This window comes from Diplotaxodon limnothrissa, linkage group LG4 (genome assembly GCF_057381915.1).
Source record: "Diplotaxodon limnothrissa isolate DT_005_m linkage group LG4, D_limnothrissa_male_GT1.1, whole genome shotgun sequence".
NCBI classification, from domain to species: Eukaryota; Metazoa; Chordata; class Actinopteri; order Cichliformes; family Cichlidae; genus Diplotaxodon; species Diplotaxodon limnothrissa.
In genome coordinates, this window is record NC_140599.1 from 23,548,271 (window position 1) to 23,572,907 (window position 24,637).

At 43.3% G+C, this 24,637-nt stretch overlaps 1 protein-coding gene across 2 annotated transcripts in view; it reads right to left on the bottom strand.

The window, feature by feature from the left end:
• The window catches only part of adgrl1a (adhesion G protein-coupled receptor L1a), a 56,382-nt gene that overhangs the window by 30,633 nt on the left and 1,112 nt on the right, over window positions 1-24,637 (bottom strand). Inside the window, exons 2-4 of one of the 2 annotated variants that reach the window (XM_085352589.1) lie at window positions 9,894-10,107; window positions 8,137-8,246; window positions 1,865-1,879 (exon numbers count right to left, since the gene is read on the bottom strand). In XM_085352589.1, coding sequence (XP_085208715.1) covers window positions 1,865-1,879; window positions 8,137-8,246; window positions 9,894-10,107 — 339 coding nt within the window. The remainder of the gene's footprint in view (window positions 1-1,864; window positions 1,880-8,136; window positions 8,247-9,893; window positions 10,108-24,637) is intronic. The other variant, XM_085352590.1, reaches the window with a different exon arrangement.

Below are 24,637 nucleotides of genomic sequence, written 5' to 3' on the forward strand. Positions count from 1 at the left end.
GATGGATAAAGTGGACATGGGTAGGAGGGCAGACAGGGGAAAGGGTTATGTATTTAAGTGTTAGTGGGAAGGAGAGCAGTAAATAAATAGAACCAGTTGGTTGAGGTGGAAGCAGGAGGAGGGGGGTTTTGATGCTTTCTATTCCACTGCAAGCAGCAGACTGAGCTAAAATGGCTGCTTGCGGTGAGAGAAAAATGTGACAATGATCTATGCTAATGAAAACCACAGACACAACAGACAAAGGAGTCCATAAACCAGGTAATGGTAACCTCTAAAGGAGTTAATTCCTCCAACATATGGATCCAGATACGGTGCCAGGCAGGGAAACGGCTGAGACAGATGTAAGTAGGGTTTCAGAGAGTGCTGAGAAGGGTGGGGACCTGAGAGCGGGGGGAGGGTACAGCCTCATGGAAACTGCTCTCTACCTGATGTGTGCCCTGCCAGGTCTATCTTTGCTTTTTAGTAGCTTCTGATTGTGGCTCCTGGCCATGCTGATTGGGGCTTTTTAAGAGAGCTTGCGGCAAGGCCCGGCTGCATCAGAGAAGCCATTACGAGAAGCCGAAGCCCTCCCTACGGGGGATACACCTCCCTCCACCATCTCCTCCCCTCTCCTTGAACACATAAGGAAGTGGATGGAAGGGATGGACTGATGTGGACATGTACTGGTGGAGGAGGGGAGGAGGGGAGGGCAAGACAAGTTTATTGTGCATGTGCAATAAAGAAAACAGAGAGGTGGCGGGGATAAAGTCTGCAAAGAGGTAGAGAGGGCAGAGAGAAGAGGAGGAAGAGCAGTGTAAGACAAGATAAAAGAGCCTGCAGCTGCCTGTGATGGTCAGATGTGATCTGAGAGATAAACCAAGCAGTGGGAAGAGAACAAGAGAAAGGAAGGGTGAGAAACACAATGGAGAAAATGTGTTATAAGTAAGGGGTAGTGAGAGAAGAGGAGTTAATGGAAACGTGATTAAATAAAAATGAGCAGAGAAAAATGGGAGAAGGACACTGAAGTACCTGGAAATGGGACACTGAGGCAATGATCTGACAGCAACTTTGCCAAGTTACTTTGTTATCTTAACAGATTTGTTTTGTTTGTTTGTTTGTTTTGCTTTAAGATTTCAACAACAGCAAACTTTGAATCTGTCCTGAGAAACTAAAAAAAAGAAGGCAAGAGATAAAGCATGGGAAAAAAAGAGCAGCTGAATAATGTGAAGAGAAAGAGGAGAACGTGTTTTTTTTCTCTCAGATCTGTAGGGACAGATACACTGAAATATCGAAATGAGTGAACAGCTACTTGCGAAATGCGAATATATGAGATTTGAATAATGAGACAGTTCTATTGTCAGGCGTGTGAGGCAACAGAGTGAATATGAAATATGGTTTCTAAAAAGGATGGGAAAAGAGGAAAATATGCCATCCATGAAATGACACAGATGCATGTTGTCTGTACATTTAGGCTGAGATGTGCTTCTTCATACAGGAAAGGAATGATGTTAAATTCTCGTTTATCTCTCTTAGATACGGGACTGACCTTCTGTGATGCTTCTTTTCGTTTGTGTGTGTGTGTGTGTTTGTCTGTGCATGTGTTTGTGTGTGCATGAGTGCAGGTCAGGCTGGTGTCATCAGAACCAAGGAGGAAATCTAGAAGGACTTTAGAGTTTTGGTTACAAGTCAAAGAGAGATAGAAAGAGAGGAGCAAAGGAGACGATTAGAGATCGAGAAAGAAAAGGGAGGGATATCAACATCAAACATGACCACTACACAAGGTGCTGGGTTAGGAGGGAATATGGGGGAGGAAGGGAGACAAGGGAGGAGGAGGAGGAGGGAGAAAGGGGCGAGCTGTGGTTGTTATGTTCATTGTGGTCTTTACCTTTTTGATCCACTTCTATTCAAGCATCGGAAAAAAGGAGAAAGAAGGAGACAGAAGGAGATAGAAAGATACAAGAGAAAGACAGTAAGAAGGAGAGAGAGAGAGAGAGGGGGGGAAAGTAAAGGGAATGAAAGAAAAAACAGGTGCAGGAAAAAAGAGAAAATTGAGATTAAATAAAGCGCTGTCCTTTCTCTCTCTCTCTTTTGTTTTTTTTTTGTTTGTTTTTTTTAAAGCAAGTTATCTGTCTGTGTTATGGTTGGCTACTCAGAGAAAGGATGGCTCAAATGGAAAATGAGAAGGGGAAAATGGCCTGACCTGGGTTGAAATCCATTTCCATTTCATTTCAGATTTATCAATAATCCCCCAACAACACAATCCACCCCCAACCACAAACTCTCGACCCCACCTCCACCCATCTTATTGCTACACCGCTCCCTCTCTGCAGCCCTGCTTTCCCTCGTGCCCTCGTGCAGCTTCAGAAACCTGGCGGAGAGAGAAAGTGAGACGGGCGTCTTTGTGCAACAGTCGTCTTCTGCTGTGGAAATAAGCAAGGAGCAGAGAAGGCAGAGAAATAGATAGAGAAATGGGAGATGGTGAGGTGGTGATGAATATGCCTCTATCTGTGACCGGTTATCTTCGGAGAGATCGTTGAATCTCTGTCTCTCTTCCACTCTCTCCAAGCGCAGTTTGTGTTGACATTAGAGCGGTCCCTTGATCTACAGAAAGCGGTGCTTTTGGCTTTGCTCAATTTACAGAGTCAGGATGCCTGCTATAGAAGCCAGCAAAAACACTCAACCCATCGACCATCTAATCAATGGGGAGCTGCTGGCTTGCCTGGCCGAGACTGGCTCATCAAAGAAAAAAAGAACAAACAACAGGGGAAAGGGAGGGCTTGACAGAGTGTAACGCCTGAGAAACACAGAGAGGAACCGAGAGGCACAGTCGGGGGGGAGGGGAGGGAAAATAAAAAAGGGCAGACACAAAAGAGAGATGAGAGAAATATCTACAGCGGGCTCATCACACACAAATCAATAGATTGGTGTGTTGAGTCACACTGAGGCCTTAGCTGACACGGGCAGGTAAGGCGTGGTTCCCTCAATATCCATGACGCTGGTAGGAGTCTGCTTGTGTTGGGGTGTTGAGGGAGGTTCACGAGCAGCTGGAGACTATTGGAGAAGCAAGCAAAAATTTCAGCTCCGCCTTTCACATTACAGCACTCAGCTTCTCTCCATGTTTGCTGAGGCACCAGTGCCGTGAGAGTTGTTCTTCTAATGTCTCGAGAAAGACGCGTGTCAAAAGCCACATGGCTGGTGGATCCCCGCTGTCAGCGTGATTGTCATGTATGTGTCGTGGAAAGTCCCCGGGGAGCGCTGTGAAATTGTCACGACACCTCACCGGGTTGTCCGTAAAGATAGGGGAAAAAAGCGATAGCAAGAGAGAGGGTAAAAGAGGGAGAAAGAGAGTTTTACAAAGACAAACAGAATAGAAAAGAAAAAAGAGTGATAGCAGCGGTTGCCTTAGCTGTGTGGGGGATGCACCTCGGCAGAGGCGGCATCAGCATCAGCAGCCACATGATCATTTATCATCATATGCCAAGATCAAACTGGACAAACAACCTCCACGAAGACCTGGGGAGTGGAAGCCACTTTCAGCCTAGAGGGGTAAACAAGGCAAAGAAACTAGTGCAAGTTTTGTGATGCTGGGGCAGGGACCAAAAAAAAGAAAAAAAAAAGGCACGTTACATGCCTGCCACCAACTGTGAGTGCAATCATTAGCTCCAAGGTTAGGGGAGGCTGAGACTGGCCACAGAGCATCCAGAGCTTTCATCCTCTCTGTGAAACCGCTGCAGGGGGTAGATGAGGACACCAGAATTCAAATATACAGTTTTTCCACGTTCCAGGTTTCTACTGACTGCAGAAGCTCAGCTCTTCATGCAAGTGTGACACTGCAGTCCTTAAAAAGTTGTTGTGCTAAACACAATATTATAAATGCACCACTGTGTATGTTTTTCAGAACAGGAGGGAAATGATGCAGTACATGTAGAGAGAAAACGAGAGAGAGAGTGAGTGAGAGTGAGAGAGGGGAATGAAACTTCTTCAATGCTGCAAAAAAAAAAGACTAAAAACAAAGAAGATGGAAGACTTCTGTTGACACTGTTCTTCCATTCTTGGTTGTCCTGAAAAATAGACACAAAGAAACGACACACACAAGATCTTTACAGATTTCTAAGAACACACACACACACACACACACACACGCATGCGCCTACACACACGCACGCACGCACATAAACACAGAGAAAGGAGAAGGAAACTCATCAAACTGTCCTCACAGTGAGTTGGAGGTTAGTTTAAGGCCACCTTGGTTGTTTGTCTGATTCATTCAACGTTTCTCTTTCAGGGATCTTCTGAGAAATAAGCCACTGTCCTCTCCCCTTAATCACTCCGCTCAGCGCTCTCTACAACCCTATCAATTACTCCCACACTAATGAGTACAGCTAAAACACACGCTCTCAAATACGCACACATATTGCTGAAGCACTGCAGGAACACTTGGCCTCCTTCTAGCGTGTCCTCTTCTGCTTCTTCTTCCTCGGCCCCTTCCTATTGTCTCCTTCTCAAACTTCGCATTTTTCACAGTAAAGAGCCATCTCTTTCCATGGCCCGAGCAAAGCTTCCTGCTTCTCATTCACCAGACATGTATGAGCCACTCATCTAATGGTGTCCCTATACATATTAATAGAATTTCATTTTCAGCTACATCAAAGTGTTTCCCCTCCTCCCCTCAAAACTTGTCATATTACAATGCCATTATTCCTGCAACTGACAAACTCCTTCCGACAAGTCAACTATCATTTCCAGTGGCTTTGTGTCCAAAAAGTGATGTCTTGTAATGAATAGGCAGTGCTGAATACATTTGTGGGGAAGAATCAATTTTATAAAGTGAAACAGCGGCAGAGTACCAAAATATAAATGGAAAAACTGGAGGATATAAAATTAAGCTAAGAAACTCTCGACTGTAAAGCCTGTACAGCCACCTGCACTGTGCATATTAACAGGTAAGGGCTCCCTCGTGGGATAGATTTATTTTAACTCTGCGTACATCTATGTTAAAACTGCAGTGTAGGGGTTTAACTGCAGTAAACACATCCTGCAGTTGTATCCATGGATCTGTGATGTCTTAATGGGATCTAGCAGGCTACGGCAGGCTGTGCCAGTGTGAAATGAGAGTTCATTTGAGCCATTTTGTCGTCTTGTGTTCCGGATGGCAAAAACAATGCTACGTGGCAACGGCTGGGCGGCCTTGCAGGGCTTTTTGGCTCGATGAGATATGACTTGACTAGTTGGCGGTTTGTTGTATTTTGCCAAGGCAGTCCCACGCACAGCAACACACACACATACTTGTGCAAGACCCTTGTCTGAGCTCTGCCAGCTGAGGTGTGTGCGTATGTCAGCTCAGCACTGGCTGTCACCGTGCCGTTTCAGGTGACTGGAAACACAGCTCTCACACAGAGGACCCTGTCAAAAGCAAACATCGCTCGTAGCCATCAACATGGCTGCACACCATCTCAGCTGCCATGCCACACAGCCCTTACATATCATCTCTCAATTGTTCACCTTTTTGTCAAGACAACCAATGAAAACCATGTGTCAGGTTTAGATGATACCAGAGTGCCCAGCAATCCCAACCAGACATAAATGATGGGGCATTACCAGAGCGATTAGCTGCAGCAAATTCAATTAATCTTGACAAATCTCTGCTGAGGCAGAACTGAAGAGAGCGACGCGCCCCCTCTCCTGGTAATTAAAAGTGGCCGAGTTGAGTGGCGTGTGGTGCGACGGTGACTAGGTTTTGGGATGAACAGTTCCAGCTCTGAGTCTGAATGTGTCAGGTCGTATTTAGTTTGTCAAATGAGCACAAATACATAGAGCAGCCTGCAGAGTTTGAGTAGCGTGCATCGCCTGTGTACGCACGCGTGTTTCTATTTTTGTGAGGGTGCGCAAGTTAAGTGCTTTTGCTTCTCCAGTGGAGGAGAGTGGCAGAGGACAGGGGTAATTGGCTCTTCTTTGTCACCTCAGACAAGCGAGACTTTATATCATAGGAGGATCAGCTTCCAATTTTCTAAGTCGTGCCATACTTCAGGCACAATCAAGAAAGTTTTTTTCCCCCCAAACACAAGGAGGAAAAATGCAAGTCAGCAGCTATTTAATCATCCCTTTGATTGCCTTGCAGTGAGAGAACAAGCTCCCTTGTGCAGTCAGGGGGAAAAAGACAAGGTTAGAATGCATGAGGAGAGGAAAGCAGGCACAACTAAGTAATGCTACCTTGACCCTCTGTGGACAATGCAGGAAACCGAGCAACAGCACAGGACTATTAAAGGACTAACAAGCAAAGTCATATCAGTGTGGAGGGAAAAAATATAGCCAACACAAATATCAACTGGAAGAGAGGGAAACCTAATGTAGAGGACACTTGAGAAGAACTCTTATTACCACTAGGAAGGCTATGAATAAAATCCACACCAGAAAATATCACCCAATGTAAGAAACCAACCTTCTCATATATGACTCTAGCCGCAACCTGAGTCAACACAGTCTCTCATAAGCTAAACTAAGTGCACATAGCACTGAGCAGAGGAAGGGTGAGGACTGAAAAGTGGCACCTGGAAAACCCTGGATGCTTTGCATATTTGTACCTGTAAAAATACAAATAAATAAATAACAGGGACAGCAAAAGAAAAATGATAGAGTGGAATGATAAGCTAGTGTGGCAAACTGGTGGTCAGAGAGTAAAAATAAAGGAAGAATAAGCGTAGCAGGACAAAGAATAAAGATTTAAGACCGTGGAGTGAAGATTGAAAGTCAAAGACAGAGAAGAAGGGCTAAAAAAAGAGGTGATGCTGACTGTGAGAAATAATAAAGCGAGTGTGAGTTGGAGTCCTCAGAGAGAAGTGATAAAGAGGAGGGTGAGGAAGAGGAAAAGAAAAGGAAGTTAGCAGCTTGGTGTAGTCTTGATCCTGTGGTTCACTTCAACTGCACCTGAGGAAAAAGTAGAGACAGTTATCCCACACCCTATCATGAGAAATAAATAGCTCCCCCACCCCAGTAATGTCCTCTTGTCCTCCACCCCTCTGACACAACACTCTCATACTTCCCCACCACCCTTTCCTGAACCCCAAATTCTGCGTCTGCCCAGTGGAGGGGAGCGCCACTGCTCCTCCCCTCCAGCCACGTGCACCTGCACAGTGAGGGGATCAATGCTGAGAGTAATAATACATGAGAGGGAGGAGGGGAGACTGAGCGGAGATTTTCACATGAGTGAGGATCAACACATCACCGTATAATCCTTGCTGTGTCTGCTCCTTTGGCGGTGTGAGTGTGCTCTTGTTTGTGTGTACATGCTTGCTCAGAATGGAAGATTCAAGAGAAGAGAGAAAAAAGCAACGGTGCCCCCTCCCCCCCTCCCTTTTTGCAAGTGTAAGGTAGACTTGTGTGTATGTGTGTGTGGGCATGTGTAGAGTCACACCTGCCACATAGTTTTGAGCAAAGCAGTGAGGAAGCCAGCCGTTACCATGGGGACATTAAATTGTGTGGCGCTCCAGGTCATGTTGTCTAAAATAAGCCCTTTGCTGTTTGTGTTAACATTCCTATTGTGAGGTGTGGTATACACACAACACCCCCTGCCTTAAAGTCTCACTGTGCCCAATTTTAATTTTTATTGGAAATCAGAGGGACAGCAAAGGTGTTTGGCACCAGATAAAGGCAGTCGCCTGCCCCTGGGTTAATCAGTGCATGAGTGTGGGGCGGTGTGCGTTACACTGCTGTGATTGCCAATAAGGGCTGACCCCGTGTTTGCTGTGGGTGTGCGTAAAGTGCTTATCGGACCCTGTGTTTGTGGAGCACCTTCCCCCATGTGAAAATCCCTCTCAGCTACTGGTGCGTCAATCTGTCGATGAAGAAAAAAGGTTTAGTGCTCTGTGAGTGTGGGTGTGTATGTGCCTGTGCAGTGTATGAGAAAGAAGAGAGAGACAGAGAGAGCAGGTGAGGATGGCTGTCTGTCTTGTTTTGCTTTGACTGTGTTGAGAAAATCCAGAGAGAGCGAGTGAGCACGAGTGAGTATAAGAATGTCATCTTTTTTTTAGGGTTCGGGGTGGGGGGGTTGAAGAGGACTAGAGAGGCTCAGGTGAGGGTACAGGGAAGGATGGGAGGGGCGGTGAATGGGGTGAGGGAGGGCGGGGAGGTGGAAAGGTGTGACAGGGTCTCAGTACTCACTGTAGGGGACACACTCATACTGGATCTCCAAGTACTTGTAGGTCCCTGGGCAGGGGTCTGGGAACACGTCTGACCCCGCAACCACCACACACTGAGTACGATTATTACACCTGTGAGATGAGACAGCAGGGTAGGAAGCGAGAAAAGAGAGAGAAGGGAGGAAGCAAGTAATAAAAATAATGATGAGTGCCATTGTAAGAAAGACAGGGAGGAGGGGTTGTATTCCAAAAAAAAATAAAAAATATCTTCAGGCTCTGAAAGACAGAGGGAACGGTAGGGATGGGAGTAATTTCACACTAGACTAGATCATGTGACAGCTGCACCCGAAGGGAGGTGGAAACAGAGGGGGAAGGAGAATGGGGGGGGGGGGGGGGGGGGAGAGAAGTGGGATGAAGGATACAGAGAAGCATGGAGGGAGGGAAGAGGCAGAGAGAGGGCGAGTGACGTAAGACCTCCTCTCCTGGGGGATTGTGAGTGGGAGCAATTAGAGGTGAGAGAACAGGGAAGGACGAGGGGGGCTAAGGCAGATACTCTACACCACACGCACAGGGAAAACATTCATATGCACATAATACCTACATCTAAACCGCATCGCTGCATGCCTTCTCACGGTTGCACACACCGAGAAACACATCCACACAGGAGAAACGATACACATCCACACGCACGTGCACTTAGTTATTCTCACCACATAATCCTTCTCTATCCAGCTTTGAGCATTTCCCCACTGCACACTCTTTCTCTCCATTCATATCTCAAATCTCTGCTGCACTCTCTCTATCATCCTATCATTTCTACAAGTCTTTCTTCTTCCTTTACCCCCTCAATTTTCTCCTCCACCCCCTACTACTTCCCTCCCTCCCTTGCTCAAGCTAGCACCCTGTGCCTCCATTACAAGCGTGATGGATAGCTGGAAGAGAGCTTCCATTGATCTGAGCTAAAAGGAAGCAGATGCTGAGCACAAACACAGAGAGCAGCTGTAGGAAGCGCTACAAATACTCCAGCAATAAACATATAGATTCTCATGCATACATGAAACTAAGCGCACTCACACACACACACACACACACACACACACACACACACACACACACACACACACACACACACACACACACACAATTCCTTACAAATAAAAGTTTTGCCAAGACACAGCAGCGTTAGTCAAGTATGCTGACTTCAGTGTTTCCCAAAAGAAACGTTTGAATGCACAAGTTCAAGTGGCCCCCGGCAAATTGCCTGTTAGTTATTTTTAAGTGAAGAGAAGTAAATAAAATCCTGGAGCAAACACACATTAAACAACTAAACTTCCTTCAAATATTAATGCTTTTTCCCCCTTCTTTCATGTACTTAAAGTTGGAAGTTACTTTACTAACAATCCCACCAGTATAGTCTCAAACTTCATTATAATGTTAGCAAGAGCTGTCACTAAGAATAGTTAGTTGATAACAATTTCCTCCCAAATTGTGCCACCTGCTACAATTATTGTCATTTTGTATTCTTAATTAAATAAAAATGAAACATTAAATTACATTTAAGGAAAGCCTCAGTTTGACATTGGTTTTACTTAATGTTATTACAAAAAAGATCTACAATTTGCCACAAGGTGCCCAAATTGTGCATCTGAAGAGGAAAAGCAAGTAAATCTAGAGGAACTGTGTTGTGAAATAAAATCTTGTTTCCTCTGCCAATACCGGGCTCTTACTCTGCACAAACACACACACACACACACAAGATCTAAACAGATCAATAGTCACCTCTGTGACATTATCTTGAAGGCGTCGGGCAGGTAGCACTGCACATTCTCCATCTGAAAGGGGTCTGCGTCACAGATTTTGTCATCGGTGCGGCCATAGTTAGCCGTCTCAATCATGATGACATCACTTCCAGGGCAACGCAGCTCGATCGGGTAGCCTTCACAAGCCAGCTCCCGGCGCATCAAACCGAAGGGCATCATTGACCGGCTCAGAGCTGGAGAGGAAAGAGAGAGAGGCAAAGTTATTGATAACTCATTGAACCTTAATATACACTTTTAGGAGGCACCTCGTTGTTCCGTGTAATTGTAAATCATATATGCATGTTTGACAGGAGCAGGTGGTATGAAAGTGGTTCCTGCTGTCCTCATGTAAAACACAAACGAGCCATTATTGACTTGCCTTCATTGAATGGTAATTTTGCAGTGCTACTGATGCACAGCCTGGCCGACCACTTTCCACATATTGGCATGAAGGATTTGGAGACATACCAGCTTTTGCAATGAGATACTGCACCACTTGTGAAACAAACTGTGAGAGTTTCAAATGTTAACAAACTCCTACACACTGCCAGACAGCAGCTTATCATACTCATCCCAATGTACTTTCTCGCATCTTTTAGTGTATTCTACCTATCAGAAATGTTGAATTAGGTCTGAGCAAGAGAGGAAATAGAGGTGAAAGAAGTAAAAAAAAAAAAAAGAGAGACAGAGAGCATCTGTATGCATTTTCAACTCTGGTGTGTACACCATTTCCACACCCACTGCTGGTAATCAGCTGTCTGAGAGGCATGTCAATGTACTGCTGCGGCTCTGTGTGGAGAAGGGTCAGCAGGGAAAGCGGGGTACTCAGGGTTAATCACTGAGCCAGGCTGAGAGGCATGAAAGAGGCCTGCAAAGAGGTGCTGAGAGAGACACTCATTGCCTCTCCAGCTCTCTCCATAACTGCATACCTTTCCAACTGCTTCTCCATTCAGCCTAAAAAAAAAAAAAGGCTGCCAGCTTCCTTTACAGTGCAGGTGGAGGCAGGGGCACAGAGACTGAACAGAAGTAGACAGGAGTAGAGTGAGTGATCTGGAAGTGAAACTGAAGGACAGCCAACGCTCCTTTTGTGAGCCTCATGCCAGGCCCTGTGAGAGCTGCTATCCGTGGTACTGAACTGACTTTAAAACTTCTTTTGGGAAAATGGCATCCTTAGATTTGGAGCTGCTTCAGAGATAGCTAGGTGTGGAGCTGTCCGCTGTCCTGAAGGACCAGAAGGCTTTGACCGAGATCTCCTTTGCAGTGTCAGTAAGGAGGACATGATACATATTACCCAGATGGTGGGAATCCTGTGAAATCTACACAGAGTGGCGGTAGGTGTACTTTAACAGGGTGCAACTTCTTTATAAACCAAGGCTTTCACTATATAGCGCTTCCCCTTGCCAGACAGGCTCAGCAGCAGACAAGGGCACTGAGTCAGCCCCTCTCCCCCACTACTCTTATTGCTGAAACCCACAGAGCAGGGCTGTTTTCCTTTTCTGACACTGAGCTAGCAGTGCTTAAGTTTCAGCCACTGTCCATTCAGAAGGAGTGCCCATCTGGGTCAATGTCAATGTCAGTCATCCCAGACATGCTCTGCAGCACTGTGCTACATGATTCACTGCCATCAGACTTGCTCATATTTCTAAATGCCACCCATTTATGCAGCAGGGACTTCAGTTCAGTTGTGTAACTAACGCCATTAAGGCTGAATGACTAGCACAGACAGACTTCAAATCTTTTATGCCTCGCCAGAATACAGTGCCAGTGCCAAATCACAAAGGCCTAAATGCAAAAGCGCATACTAATTAAAGCACATGGAGATGCAAACAGCAGGCGAGGCCAGACAAACAAGTCCACACTCAAACGCACAAGACCCACAGAAGCAAATTAGCACATACGCAGACGCACTGTGCAGACGAGTATGCAAGATCACATTCAAGCACACATACACTTGCACACATCCATGCATACACACAGAGTTCTTGTGTCACAGTGGGGATACAATGCGTAGTGTCAGTGTGTGGCCTTGTCGTCTTAACTACCCTGTGGTGTGAATACGCAGCAGTGTACAGCTGGCCAGTGATTATAACCTTACAATGAGCCAAGAGGGAAGTAAAAGTGAAGCGGGCCACCAGGAGTGATCACACTTAGTCAGCTTACACTGTAGGTTGGCGCAAAGAATATTAGTCCCTACCAGAGGCAGCAGCTCACTCATTAACCACACTTTATATACCAAGCAAATTTAAATGGTAAATACAGCATTTCTGGCTTTTCAGTTCCATATACTGCCACTGAGCTGCGAAGATCTCCTTTAAGCTATTTCTTCAGCAGAGTTTCAAAAGAAGTGCATATATTTACAGTACTGTGTAAACATCTTGAGCCACTTGTCATTTCTTTATATTTTGCCTCTAAGAAGCCAGACTTTTTTCTAATTTTGTTAAAAGTGGTCTTGAGCACCAGGCTTTCTGATGGTATTTCAAACTTTTAATTTGGACACTGACTCTATTTTCTCAATTTCAGTCTAGTCCTTCACCCTTTTCAAAGAATTTAGTTTTGTTTGTTTGTAAAGGCACTTAATATTGCACTATGAATAATTTATAGGCATATAAAAGACAACTAACTAAAGAATGAACGTGTTGAGTCCACACAAAACAGACAACTTGGCTTATCTCCTGATTTAAAAAGATTTGACCACATTGAAAAAAAATGAATTGGCAGAACTAACTAACTGGGCTCTATCCACAGTTCACTAAGCCTTTATCAGGAAAGGTCTCAATAGACACCTGTCAAAAAGTAGTTGGTAAGGGAAAAAAACAGGGAAAAGAGGCGAGGTACGCCACATAACACAAGAACTAGACTGAAAATCAGTGGAATGATCAGTATGTACAGGGAAGGTCAGGAGAGAGGTGCAACAGTGAGTGTCCACAACCTTCTGTAAAACACAATGAAGGCTAATGGAGGCTTTTGAGCTCTATTTCAGGCAGTAGTGTAGACACCTCTGCCTGAAATGGAGTTGGGGTGTGGGGATCTTGTCAAAATTGACAAAATTATGAAAAGTACCATCAGATTTTGAATCACCATGCAACACCATCTGGAAAGCAACTGATTGGCAATGGCAACACATCTGGATAGAAAAACACACACATACAAACACACAACAGAACACTATCAATTATGGACTGACCTCCCCAGAGCCCAGACCGCCACATTATTGAAGCAGGATGGCATCATCATGACACACAGCAAATTCAAAAGTGTTAAATGTTTTGGTGTTAATAGTCTTCTTGCAAAAGTAGAGTTAATTTTACTCTAAGCAGAGTCACATTCTTTGAATGTAACTCTGAGGTGTAAAATGATAGTAGTTAAAATCGAGTGTTAAAAATGAGTGTTTCTCTGTCAAATCTGGAGGTGTTACAATGGAAACATTAACTCTTGACCTCTTAACTCTGAACTCCTACAGGGGCTATGACACCAACAGAGTAAATTCACAGACTCCGCCCCCAGCACGGCTCCAATCGAAGCTGAATGTTTCAGAACATTTTGCTCTACATATTTGAATTGTTTGCCATGCTTGGTAAGTCATTTTTTCAAAGATTGTTTCAATTATTTCTATTAGCTTTTACTTCTGTGGCTCTTTGGAGTTGAGACAAAGCTGTGTGAAAGGCATTAGCCATGTTGCTCGCTGATAGCATAATATTCTGTTTTAGCTAGCTGAAAGGTATTGTTTGCGGGCAAATACCACAGCACTGAAAAAAAGCTTGCATGTGAATTTTCAGTCAAACCTTTGGTCAAATACGCCTAAAACAATGTCTAGAATGTGAAATGTTGGTATAATGGTGCTACTTGAAGCCTGAAAACGATCGCCCATAAAAAAAAACGCGCAAACAGCAGTAGCAGACGTCCTGACTGGATTCTACGTTAGCATAGATCCCTCCAGAGTTTTGTGCACACGGTTTAGGTAAAAATGAAAAAGGTTGAGGTTTTACATTTAGTTCAGTATTACCTGTTGCCTGTGTCTTTGTCTTTTGGGAAAATACTTTACACAAGTAATGGCTCAAAGAGGATTCCTTTTTTTTTTTTACTGTGCTGCAATTGTTTACTGGATTATTTGTGCCATTAATTAGTGTCAACTAATTTATATTCGATCTCCGCACAGGATATGCTTGTGAAGGTGGAATATGGGGGAGAGCAGATGTGCGTTGAAGTTCCACAAAGAGATGAATGAAGGACATGCATATTGTATTGAAGAAATAAGTGATGAGAATGCTGTTATTTGCATTTACCATGTCAGACCTTTTGATAAACAAAATTCTAATGAAAGTGAGAACATGTATACTGTTACATTTTTCAGAAAATGTTTTGAAATTGTGGTGCACAGTTCAGAATAAATGTTTTTCAAAAACCATTGCATCTTTTTAGTAAATGTTTATTTCCAAAAGAAATTTCTAGAAGTTCAGAACAGTAAAATTCCCGCTTTTTAGAATGAATTAGAAGATAACTCTTACGTAGTTAAACTAAAATACTCTTTGAGAGTTAATATATAAACTCTTAACACCAAGTGTTAAATTATCAACTCCAGACAGATTTGGTGTTTAACACTAAATCAGAGTTAACGTACCAACTCTCCAAAAAGAGTTAAATTAACACTCTCTGGTGTGGACCCATATAGACACTTTAATAGTGTTGAAATCAAATCCGACAGTGTTAATTTGGACATGCTGGATTTGCTGTGCAGAAAACAGAACAAAAGGCAGCAAACATCCCCAAAAAACCTTAGAATTTCTTTTAAGTAGCCTCGAAAACTATTCCTGAACACTGCTTAAAGAAGATACAAGAAAGCTTGCCTAAGACAGTTCAGGCTGTATTGTAGCAAAAAGGTGAATAATAATGGCTCAAGACATTGGCACAGAACTTTTTGCACAAAGCTCAACAATGTACCTTTCATAAGCTTTATATAATTGTGAAACATTATGTGGGATATCTCACTTAGATCTTACAGTTACACTTTATATAGTCAATGACTAGGCAAAAGTCTGCTGAATCACAATGATATGTACTTGATTATGAAACATTACCAAATTTATGCAGAGACTGTTGTATGGACCTAAATCCGTTGTCTTTTTTCCCAGGTATAACTTTCTCCGGCCCAGCTGTTACAGCATATATTTAGCCTTAATTGAGCACAGCCATTATGAGCCAGTAAATTTCAGTGTGGCAGCTAGATAACTATCCTATTTCTAGCACCCCTGCAAATCTCTGCTTGTGTCATTAATATATCATATTTCACACCGACATAATTCAGAGCAACGCAACCACTTTTTGACAAGTTGCAGTTCTAAGGTGGGTTTTAAAGTTTAGATATACAGAAGGATTCATCTTGCATCCATACAGAAATTTCTGAATGGTGTATTCACAACAAGCATGGATCTTAACTTGAGGGATGGATTCAGTGTCTATGTGTGTGTGAGAGGGTGTGTGTATGTGGTAGCGTGCCAGCCAGATGGCCTGAGGCCTAGCTGGAGCTGTGACTGGCTCTGAGCTGAGCTGAGATGAGATGAGCAGAGGATAAGCTTGGCCTGGCCATGGGCTATGATTGTCCTTCACTCTGCAGGAATCCATTAAGGTTTCAGGGTCTCTTTAGCCAGCACACACAGACACACACAATAACACACATGGGCATTTAGTCTTGTCTGTCAGACTCATAATAGCTGAATGGAGTGACTTTCTCTGCAGCAGCCATATGTATACTTGGATGTAATCCCTCGCAGTAAGACTATGACTTATCTCCTGTGGGGTATAAAACTGCATTAACAGCCACCGTGCTCAAGAAATGCTACCAATTGTTACACATACCAATAAAGGGCCAATTCAGTAATTATACGAGCTGATTTTCATGGATGTGGCAGAGTGGAAGTGACAGAGGTCACACACACACAGCCACACAGCCAGAGCCCTGGTGTCACTCCAGGGCAGCTGGTGTGAAGGGCTGAAGCGGTTGGCTTCAAATAGAAGCTCCATACAAATTAAGAGCAACAGAGAGAACTGATTGGATTTGACTCATTATCCTCACACAGTAATTAAAGCCTGAGGGTGGATAGATGCTTGAACCATCAGACAAGAACATAATTTTGCACAAGTCAATCTAGACTTTGCATGCTCATATGCTCTCTACTCCTGTTAGTCTTTAAATCTATTCTTAATCTTACGTCTGTAGCTGCAGTGCACATAACAACTTTGCGCGCAAATCCGATATAACTGATGAGGAGCGATAAGAAAATCTTACCTGCAACCAGAGCCATGCCCAACACTTGAGAAAAGTTAAGAGAAAATGTTTGGTCTGTTATGTCAGTACTGACTAAAACAGGTGGCATTCAAAATGATTTTACATTTTCTGTACGAACAGACAAAGATTTGTCTTCATCAGCAGCGATGTGCTTTCAAACATAAAAGCATCTTCATTTCACCACCTCAGACAGTTTGACCTTGGGATGTATTATCACCGAGGCTCTCACAGAAACTATAGTGTCTTTCTCTGTGAAAGTTTGGCCTTGGAGGTATCCAGCAAGTATGCGACTGAGTCACAACAGGAGATTATACTTGTGGAGCTCTGTGGCTCGTGGTGTGTGCTTTTGGAAGAGTGTTTTTTTGTGATGATATGATCAGCCCTTTTAGCCTCTCTGTCTCCCAGTACTACTCATTAGCCTAGCACTGAAGCATAGAACTGGAAACATTTTGTCCAGTAGTGGGGAGGTTTCTTGTTATATAGGTCATTTTCCTATTTTTGCCCACATATACCAGTGGTATTATTAAAACACCCCTTACATCTACATATACCCTTAGCATTAGAGCTAACGCAAAGAGCTAACTCCCTCATAAGTTTTAGGTTAGTTCTTTAGTAAAGCTGGCGAGGAAGAACAAGTAATTTTACAGTCATTGGACAGAACTGAGAGGTCTCAGTGATGGGGATCCCTCTCCAGCTGATCCCAACCAATTTCTAGAGCTCCTTATCAGCTTAGTGCTGCATCTTAGCGACTCACTTAGCACTGCGAGTTAGCGTAATGACTCACTGGAGCATGGCCTGTCACCACAGACAGGCTGAGGCGATGTGGCCAGAACTGTCACATCCAGGCAGCCTTCAAGCTGAGGAGTTGTGACAAAGTGACATGCTGAGACAAACCTAAAGGCCTAACATGAGGGTGCGAGGGGTGGGGGCAGCCTGAGCTTGTGGGACAGTGCGTGTGCATGTGTGTGTGTGACTTTGGATGGGAGGGAGAAATGCTGGCCTCAAAGCTAGGATGCTATCTCATCTCTGACTCCTCCGCCTGTCTGCTGCAGGCAAAGGAGACAGAAGAGATGAGATGAGGAGTGACTGTATAGGGAGTCACCAGTCTTGCTATAAGGTCAGAACACAAAGCAGTGCCAAAATGACACACATCCACTGTGATGGAGCTGAGTCGCACAAGCACACAGGAGGAAGAAATGGAATGGCACAGCAAATGAGACAGGGTAACAATGGAAAAAGATAGAAACCTTCAAACAAAGTGCTGGCAGCAAATGAGCATAACGACTATTCTTTGTGGAGGCACAAGGTCAGTGACATAAAAGAAATGAGGCAGACAGATTCGTGGGAGAGGAGGCCTCCTATTGTTGGGATCTGCTCAATAAGACAGCTTCTCTCCTCAGCAGCCCCGTCCTCTAACAGAACTGAATTACAACATAGCCCATAACATTACATCATTCATAAGAGAATTAAATGTGCCCCTGTTGGAAACGGGATACTTACACTCTCACACAACACACACTCAGGCATTTGCAATTACGGACAAGCACATACACACAAACTCTCGCAGGCAAATGCACACAAGCTCTACCCATCATCCATCCTCAACCTCAAGAACTCTCTCTCGCTCTGTGCGTTGACAAACTTTGCTGTGGGGGGAACTAGCAGGCATTGCATAGATATTAAGACGGGTGGTTAAAAAAACCGCTGAGACACTGAACAACATACACACAAACTTGAGGAGGGAGGCGAGACGGGACGTGCTCATACTGTCAAACCACTTCATTGCTAGCCCTGGCGCCTAATTATGCAATAAAAGTGCCTCAACACGGGGAATCGGCATAGCCCAAAATAAAAATCAGCCTGCCTAAAAAGTAGGAGATTCACCGGGTGTAAAATATCCTCCATCTCCCCGGGGAAGGGAGCAGTGCTACAGGCCCAGCACAACTCTATTCTGTTCTATGTTTCCAGCACATATCAGAGGAGGCAGGCCAGCAGACAGTGAGTCAGACCTAGATTCATATAAACACTGTGCTGGGGTAAAACTGCTGGTGCTGCAGGGAAACAGCCACAGGGATGAGGGAGGAATGGAGTAGAGACAGAGAAGCAGAGAGAGGAAAGCGGGGAAGTTGGCGAGGAAATGAAGAGCAGAAGCAAGTGATGAGAAAAAAGAAAGTCAAAGTGTGGAGGAGAGAGGGGAAGACGGAGTGAGTAGCTTGTGCGGAGTGCTGTCAGAAAAAAAGGTGTGTGCAAGTATGAGTCTGTGTGTGTGTGTGGATTTGAAAAAGTCGTAAGTCGCAACCGGAGACCTGTTAGGAAAGATGAGTGTCAAAGCCCGGCCCCGCTGCTGCATTAGACACTTAATTAACCTCCTTATACAATAAGCCAAAGGTCCGGACGCTTGGACAGTGTGTGTGCCTGAGTGTATTTTCACTCTGCATGTTTATGAGGTGATCGATCTGTTTGCGAGTATACTTATGTGGTTAACTACAGCACGGAGGATTTTGTGTGCTCCTCTACTTTCATGTTTTCATAGCTACAGCATGAATTAAAATATTCCTCCTACACTTACAGGCCATTGTATTCACTTGCACTGTAATGAGTAACACTGTGAGTTTCCTCCTCTCTCTGTGTTTTTCTTTTTCACCTCGCACCATCCCTCAATCCCTCATCTAATTTCATCCACCTGGAAACGATCTCATTTACCTTTACTTGTCCCCAACACACTCCCCTCATTCTCCCCACCTCTTAGCTTCACCTTCCTTCCCAGCCCTTTACCTCTAGTTTCTCATTTCAATTCCATTCTCCTCCTTTACTCCCTTTCACTGTATTGCCACCCTCTCTGCTGTGATCTAGCTCTCTCTTTCTTCACTTCTCTACTCTCTCTGCTCTTGGTTTCCAGCCGTAAGCTGCTGCTATTAACTATCACTCTGCATTCCACAGAACACGAGATAAGCAAATGCCCACATTCTTAATCACATAACATGCTTGATACATACACACCTTTGTACATGTTCACAAACCAGCCGTCTCACATACACACACATGCAGTCCTGTACGGCTACAAAGCCTCAAAGTTACACACCACGGCCCGGAGAGAACAGAGGCAGCTATCACGCGACTGCACAAACAGGAACACAGTACTCAATCCTTGATGTAGAAGCTTGTTTGCAGTACACAAATCAATGTACACAAACTAACATGCCCTTGCATACACACGACTACAAGCAAACACAAACACACAAACACACAAACAAAATGGGCGCAAACACACATACACTAACATGAATGAATAAACAAAAAGGCACAACCCCGTATACAGTCACAAGCACATGAGAGCGGCGTGCGTCATCTTCAAAGTGAGGTTTGAAAGAACACGCCGCCACACCGCCCCGTCGGTCCCTCCTTCTCCCCCCCCCCCCAACGCCCAATATATGTTCAAAGGCCATCCATTAACCTTTCACTCACACAGGCCTCTCTGTGATCTACTGCTCTCAGCCAAGGGCTTTGAAGAGCACAGTAACTCTCAGCACCAGGGAGCGAGCAAGGGAGGTAGCGAACGAGATATGACAGAAGGCAGAAAGAGGCGAAGAGAAACGAATAACAACGACAAGAGATGTGCGCTGCTAGCGGACGGGAGGTAGAGGGTAAGGAAAGGAGGAAAATGTGGCTTGCAGGAGGCAGCGGGGTTAATCTCAATGATGGAAGCTCGATAGAAAGTGGGGTCGAGTGATGGGGAGAGCTGAGAGTTTAAAAAGGAGGAGAGCAGAAACGATGATGGGCGAACAGAATGGGAGGCCAGGAAAGAGATAGGAGGGAGTGTGTGGGGAAGTATATCACAGCGCAAAAAGGGGGTATAATAGCTAAGGTTTTTTTGGGGGGGGGGGGGGGGGCTGAGAGACTGGATGAAAATGAGAGGAGAGAAGTGAGAAGAACTGACTGTTGCAAATAAGATGAGAAAGCAACAAAAGCTTGAAAACACACACACAAGGGGCACTGAGAGAGAATAGGGAGAAAAAAGGCTTTAGAGCAGCTCTTTATTGCAAAATCCAGATGATATGCAATATTCACAAGCCACTAGATTAGCAATTAGTGTCAGTAAAGGCTGTGGATTTCAGCTTTATGAAAGAGAAAAGCCACGCTAAAGCATACTCAAAGGTCATTTTCAGACAAAATGGGAGCATTTACTTGTCACAGTGAACACACAACATGCAGTTTGGATGGCCTTGGTCTATAAAAATCCAAGCTATTAGAAATGAACTTGTCTCTATAGTTTATTATTTATGTCATTTAAGTCCAGCAATAGTCAACTGCCTCTGTGATCCTGCAACTAATATTTGTGTCAAAGGAGAATTGGTCAAAGTTAGTAACTGTACTCTTCTACTGAGCATCCTTCCCATGTGAACTCGGGGATGTGAAATACACAAGACTGATCGAGATTCATAACAACAAAGTTACCGTGTAGAATTAATTACAAATAATAAATCACTGCAAAGTACCAGGTGTTGCAAGCAGGAGCAATGTGAACCTGACAGGATACAACATGCCTGTCTCTAAGAAATTCTGTTTTTCCAATTACAGTGTGGTTGCTCATGTAATCAGTCACTGTCTGAATTATGTTCAGAGGCACCTTAAAAAAAATAACTACATTAAACTATGCTGAAGTTGCCAGGATAGTGGCTGAGGTAACACCGGAGACTAATTTTGAATTAAGTTCAAACAACAAATGTACTTGGCTGAATATATATATATATATATATATATATATATATATATATATATATATATATATATATATATATATATATATATATATATATATATATAAACAGTATTTGTAATTACCAAATCCATTTTTGCTTCTGTAATAGGTATTCCACTATTACACACCAGGTCTTTAATCAAAGTGATATTTTTAATGCTAAAATGTAATTATTGCTGTTATCCATGAATTTTCAAATTTACTGTTTTACAAAAAAGCAGAAAAAATGTGAAGCACATTATGATTTTTTGATTAAGATGCCATTTTTTATTTGCATTCCTGAGATGAAAATTTGTCTTAGTGACTGAATGTTACACTTACACAGATGTCCAATGTGTTATTTGCCAAATAAATAAATAAATAAATAGAAAGGTAAATATATAGGTTTTTGACAGATTTCTAAAACATGTTTTTTGTTTTTTGACAGGCTATTTAACAAGTGTGTTAAACACACACGCACACACACACACACACACACACACACACACACACACACACACACACACACACACACACACACACACACACACACACAGATATATATTCTTCATTTCATGTCTCAGATCTCTATCCACAAAGATGTGCAGTGAGTGCTTAAATATGACCATAAAAATAGCGAGTGGGTACTGTACTACATATGAGCAAGAACATACAAACCACTATGATAATTGTAGTGACACTTGAAGTAAAGCAAAAGGAAGAGCTAATACATTTTTGTCACAGCAGTCGATCACTTTCTTCAAATCTTTGAGGTAGAGCGCTGACTTTGGTGAGTGATGCACTTTCTCAGCGCCTTTGTAGTTCTAAAAGTATTTATGAATGCAAATTAATTGCATTCAGAATTAATTTCAACAAGGAAAGGATCTTTACTATGTTCCCGTCATGGACTCATTTAAATGCAACTGAATCTAATCAACTAATTCAGTGATTTAGTTCAACTAATTCAGCTTCAGTGCTCTGCTTGACATATACTCAAGCGAAAAGTGTAGAGCTGTGAGTTAACAAAATGAAGGGAATAAGGAAATACAAAATGCTGCTTGTGAAGCCTCAAAGTTACATGCTGTTTAGGAAAGTACACGGCGACAAAAAGCTATGTGTTAGTAGCACTCTTTTATTGCCTCCTCTAAAGATATTATTGGCATAAGCCTGTCAGAGTCAGCTCTTATGAATTTATGAGTAGGTCACTGTTTTAAAATTACAATTTTAATATTTCTGCAGGACTGAAAGACGTGTCTTTAACTGTGCAAATTCAATATTGGATTTTAAGACCCTCACTCACTCATTTTTTTTTTTAAATCTTTGCTCCCACTTTTAAATTTAGGATATGGCAACATTTGGACCTGGAAAAAACTGTCAGCTCAGACATTTTAAAAAAAGCATCTGTCTTGCAACAGCATAGTGAATTCTTTATGTAGCCCTCCATTACGGCTGTGCGATATGACCAAAAGCTCATATCCATATCATATAAGACATGTATCCTCCTGATAATGATATAAATCACAAAAATTTAACATTTTCTGTAAATTCTGTGAATCTCGGCTCGACTTGCGTGAAGTGTTTCCAGCTGGGCGTCGTGTACCTGGAGTCGAGTGTTTTAACGATGTATGAAACTATACATTTTTAGACATAAGTTGTAACGTATATAAGTATTAATTACACCGCGTGCTGCGGGGAAAAGCCTGTTCTAACATTTGAGTCTAAGGTTTATTTTTTAGCACCTGACGGCTCTTTTTTTGCTTCTCATCCGTAAATACTCTGCATACTCTTTCACGTGATTCAGTTTATTTTGAAAAGTCTCAACAGGATCTTGAGCTTTATTGTGAAAGGTTTATGTGGAAAATAAACAAGCGGACACGCGATGGCTTTACCGTCTTGTTGCTAAGCACAACGCATAAAAACAGGCGCTTGTGTGTGGTTATATTAAATATAAGAGAAAGAGAGAACTTTAAGAAATTAATATAGCCACTACAGTGACCATCAAAACGATGAAAAAATATTGCCGTAAACAGTTTATTTTGCGACACCACGAAACAAACAATAGATGTTTTTACATCGTCGTCCGATATATATCGTTATATCGAACAGCCCTACTCTCCATGGAACAAAAAAAACAAAACAAAACACCGAGCCCTGCATTACAGAAAGCAAAAGCATACACTGAGAACAGTCCCCATTCAAACATTGTGTCACCCTTGGAGAACAGTCGAGAGACTAAGCACTTTGTTGAGAAGATGTGTAAAAACAGCTAGTCCCCTATCCTTAAATAATAGCTACTGTTCAGGGGAAAAGGCAGGGAAGAAAAAAAGCCAGGCAGAGGAGGGGAAGACAGATAAAAATGTCTGCGTGTGCACTAAAGGACCAGGGGCCTTTCCACACGACTGATCTGAGAGCAAAGGCTTAAATACAGGGGAGATGAGAACAGATTCAACCAGCTGGCACTGCCATCCTGGTATGAGTGGCACACACAAACACACACACGCACACATACACACAAAAAGGCTCATACGCACATCTATCTGGATATGTCAGCACTCTCACATAAACACAAAGATCCATACAGACTCTCGCATGCACACATCACCATGCACTCATGGACATACAGGCACATTATGCACTATACTGTATGCTTGCAAATTCATACCCATCACATTGCAGACTGAAAGGACCTACAAATAGCCTTGTAATGGTCTTCCTGCCACCACTGGTGCACATAAATACGAATACACATGCACACAGCAACGCTTTACACTGTGCTAAATGAAAGTTCTGTGTCAGGGCTTCATCACGTACAGCGCAGCTGCCTGCAATGCCTGCCACATTAAGCAAGCCTAATGGGCTTTCAGATCAGCAGCACTATGTATGAAGGGTGGTACATTCTCAAGCATTCTGTGGAATCAGCGGGACATTCTGTTTGTCAAGGTACGCATGTCAGGCTGTCAGGGAGACTGCCGGGACAAAGGGGTGGAGGGATTTTCTATATGCCAGTATGATTATGACTTTATTTGCTTGTGTTAGTATGAGTTTGTATTCACAGATGAAAATATTGTCTTTTGTCTCACGCAGCCATTGGATTTCAAAGACAAATGAAAAACTGCACAGTGATTTAAGGGGATAAATATTCACTATGTGAGGCGTACGTGTACAAAGCTCATGCTGGTTAAGAACATTTGCACTAAAGAGCTACTTCCAGAGTAGAATAAATGGGTGTGTGTTAAGGGTAAATATTAGAATGTGCAGCCAGGAGCAGAGTGAGGTTAAAGCATCGCAGATTAGTCGGGACACGGAGGATGAGCAGGGAGTACACATTAGACTGTGAAGCCATGTGTGATGATCATGCAGGTTTCCAAATGAGCTTTGATTAGTCTAAGAGGGATTTCAGCAGATCTCATCACATCAAAACCCTGCGCTCTTCCTTTAAATTCCACTTCCCTTGTTCTCCTTTCTTTTTCTCTCCTGCTCCTCTGGTCACACTATAAAAGAGAGAATGAATTTCAGCCAAAATTTGACTGCCAAAATTATGTGCACCAAAACAGTGTGGGTGAACATGAGCCAATGTAAATGTGCAATGTGCCTGATTCCAATAGAAAAAAAATCTTCTTAATTTCATCCAACCAAATGTTCTGTCTGTGCGCTGATAGTGATTGTGACTGATTATTGCTGTATTATTACTATTCCCGAAGTG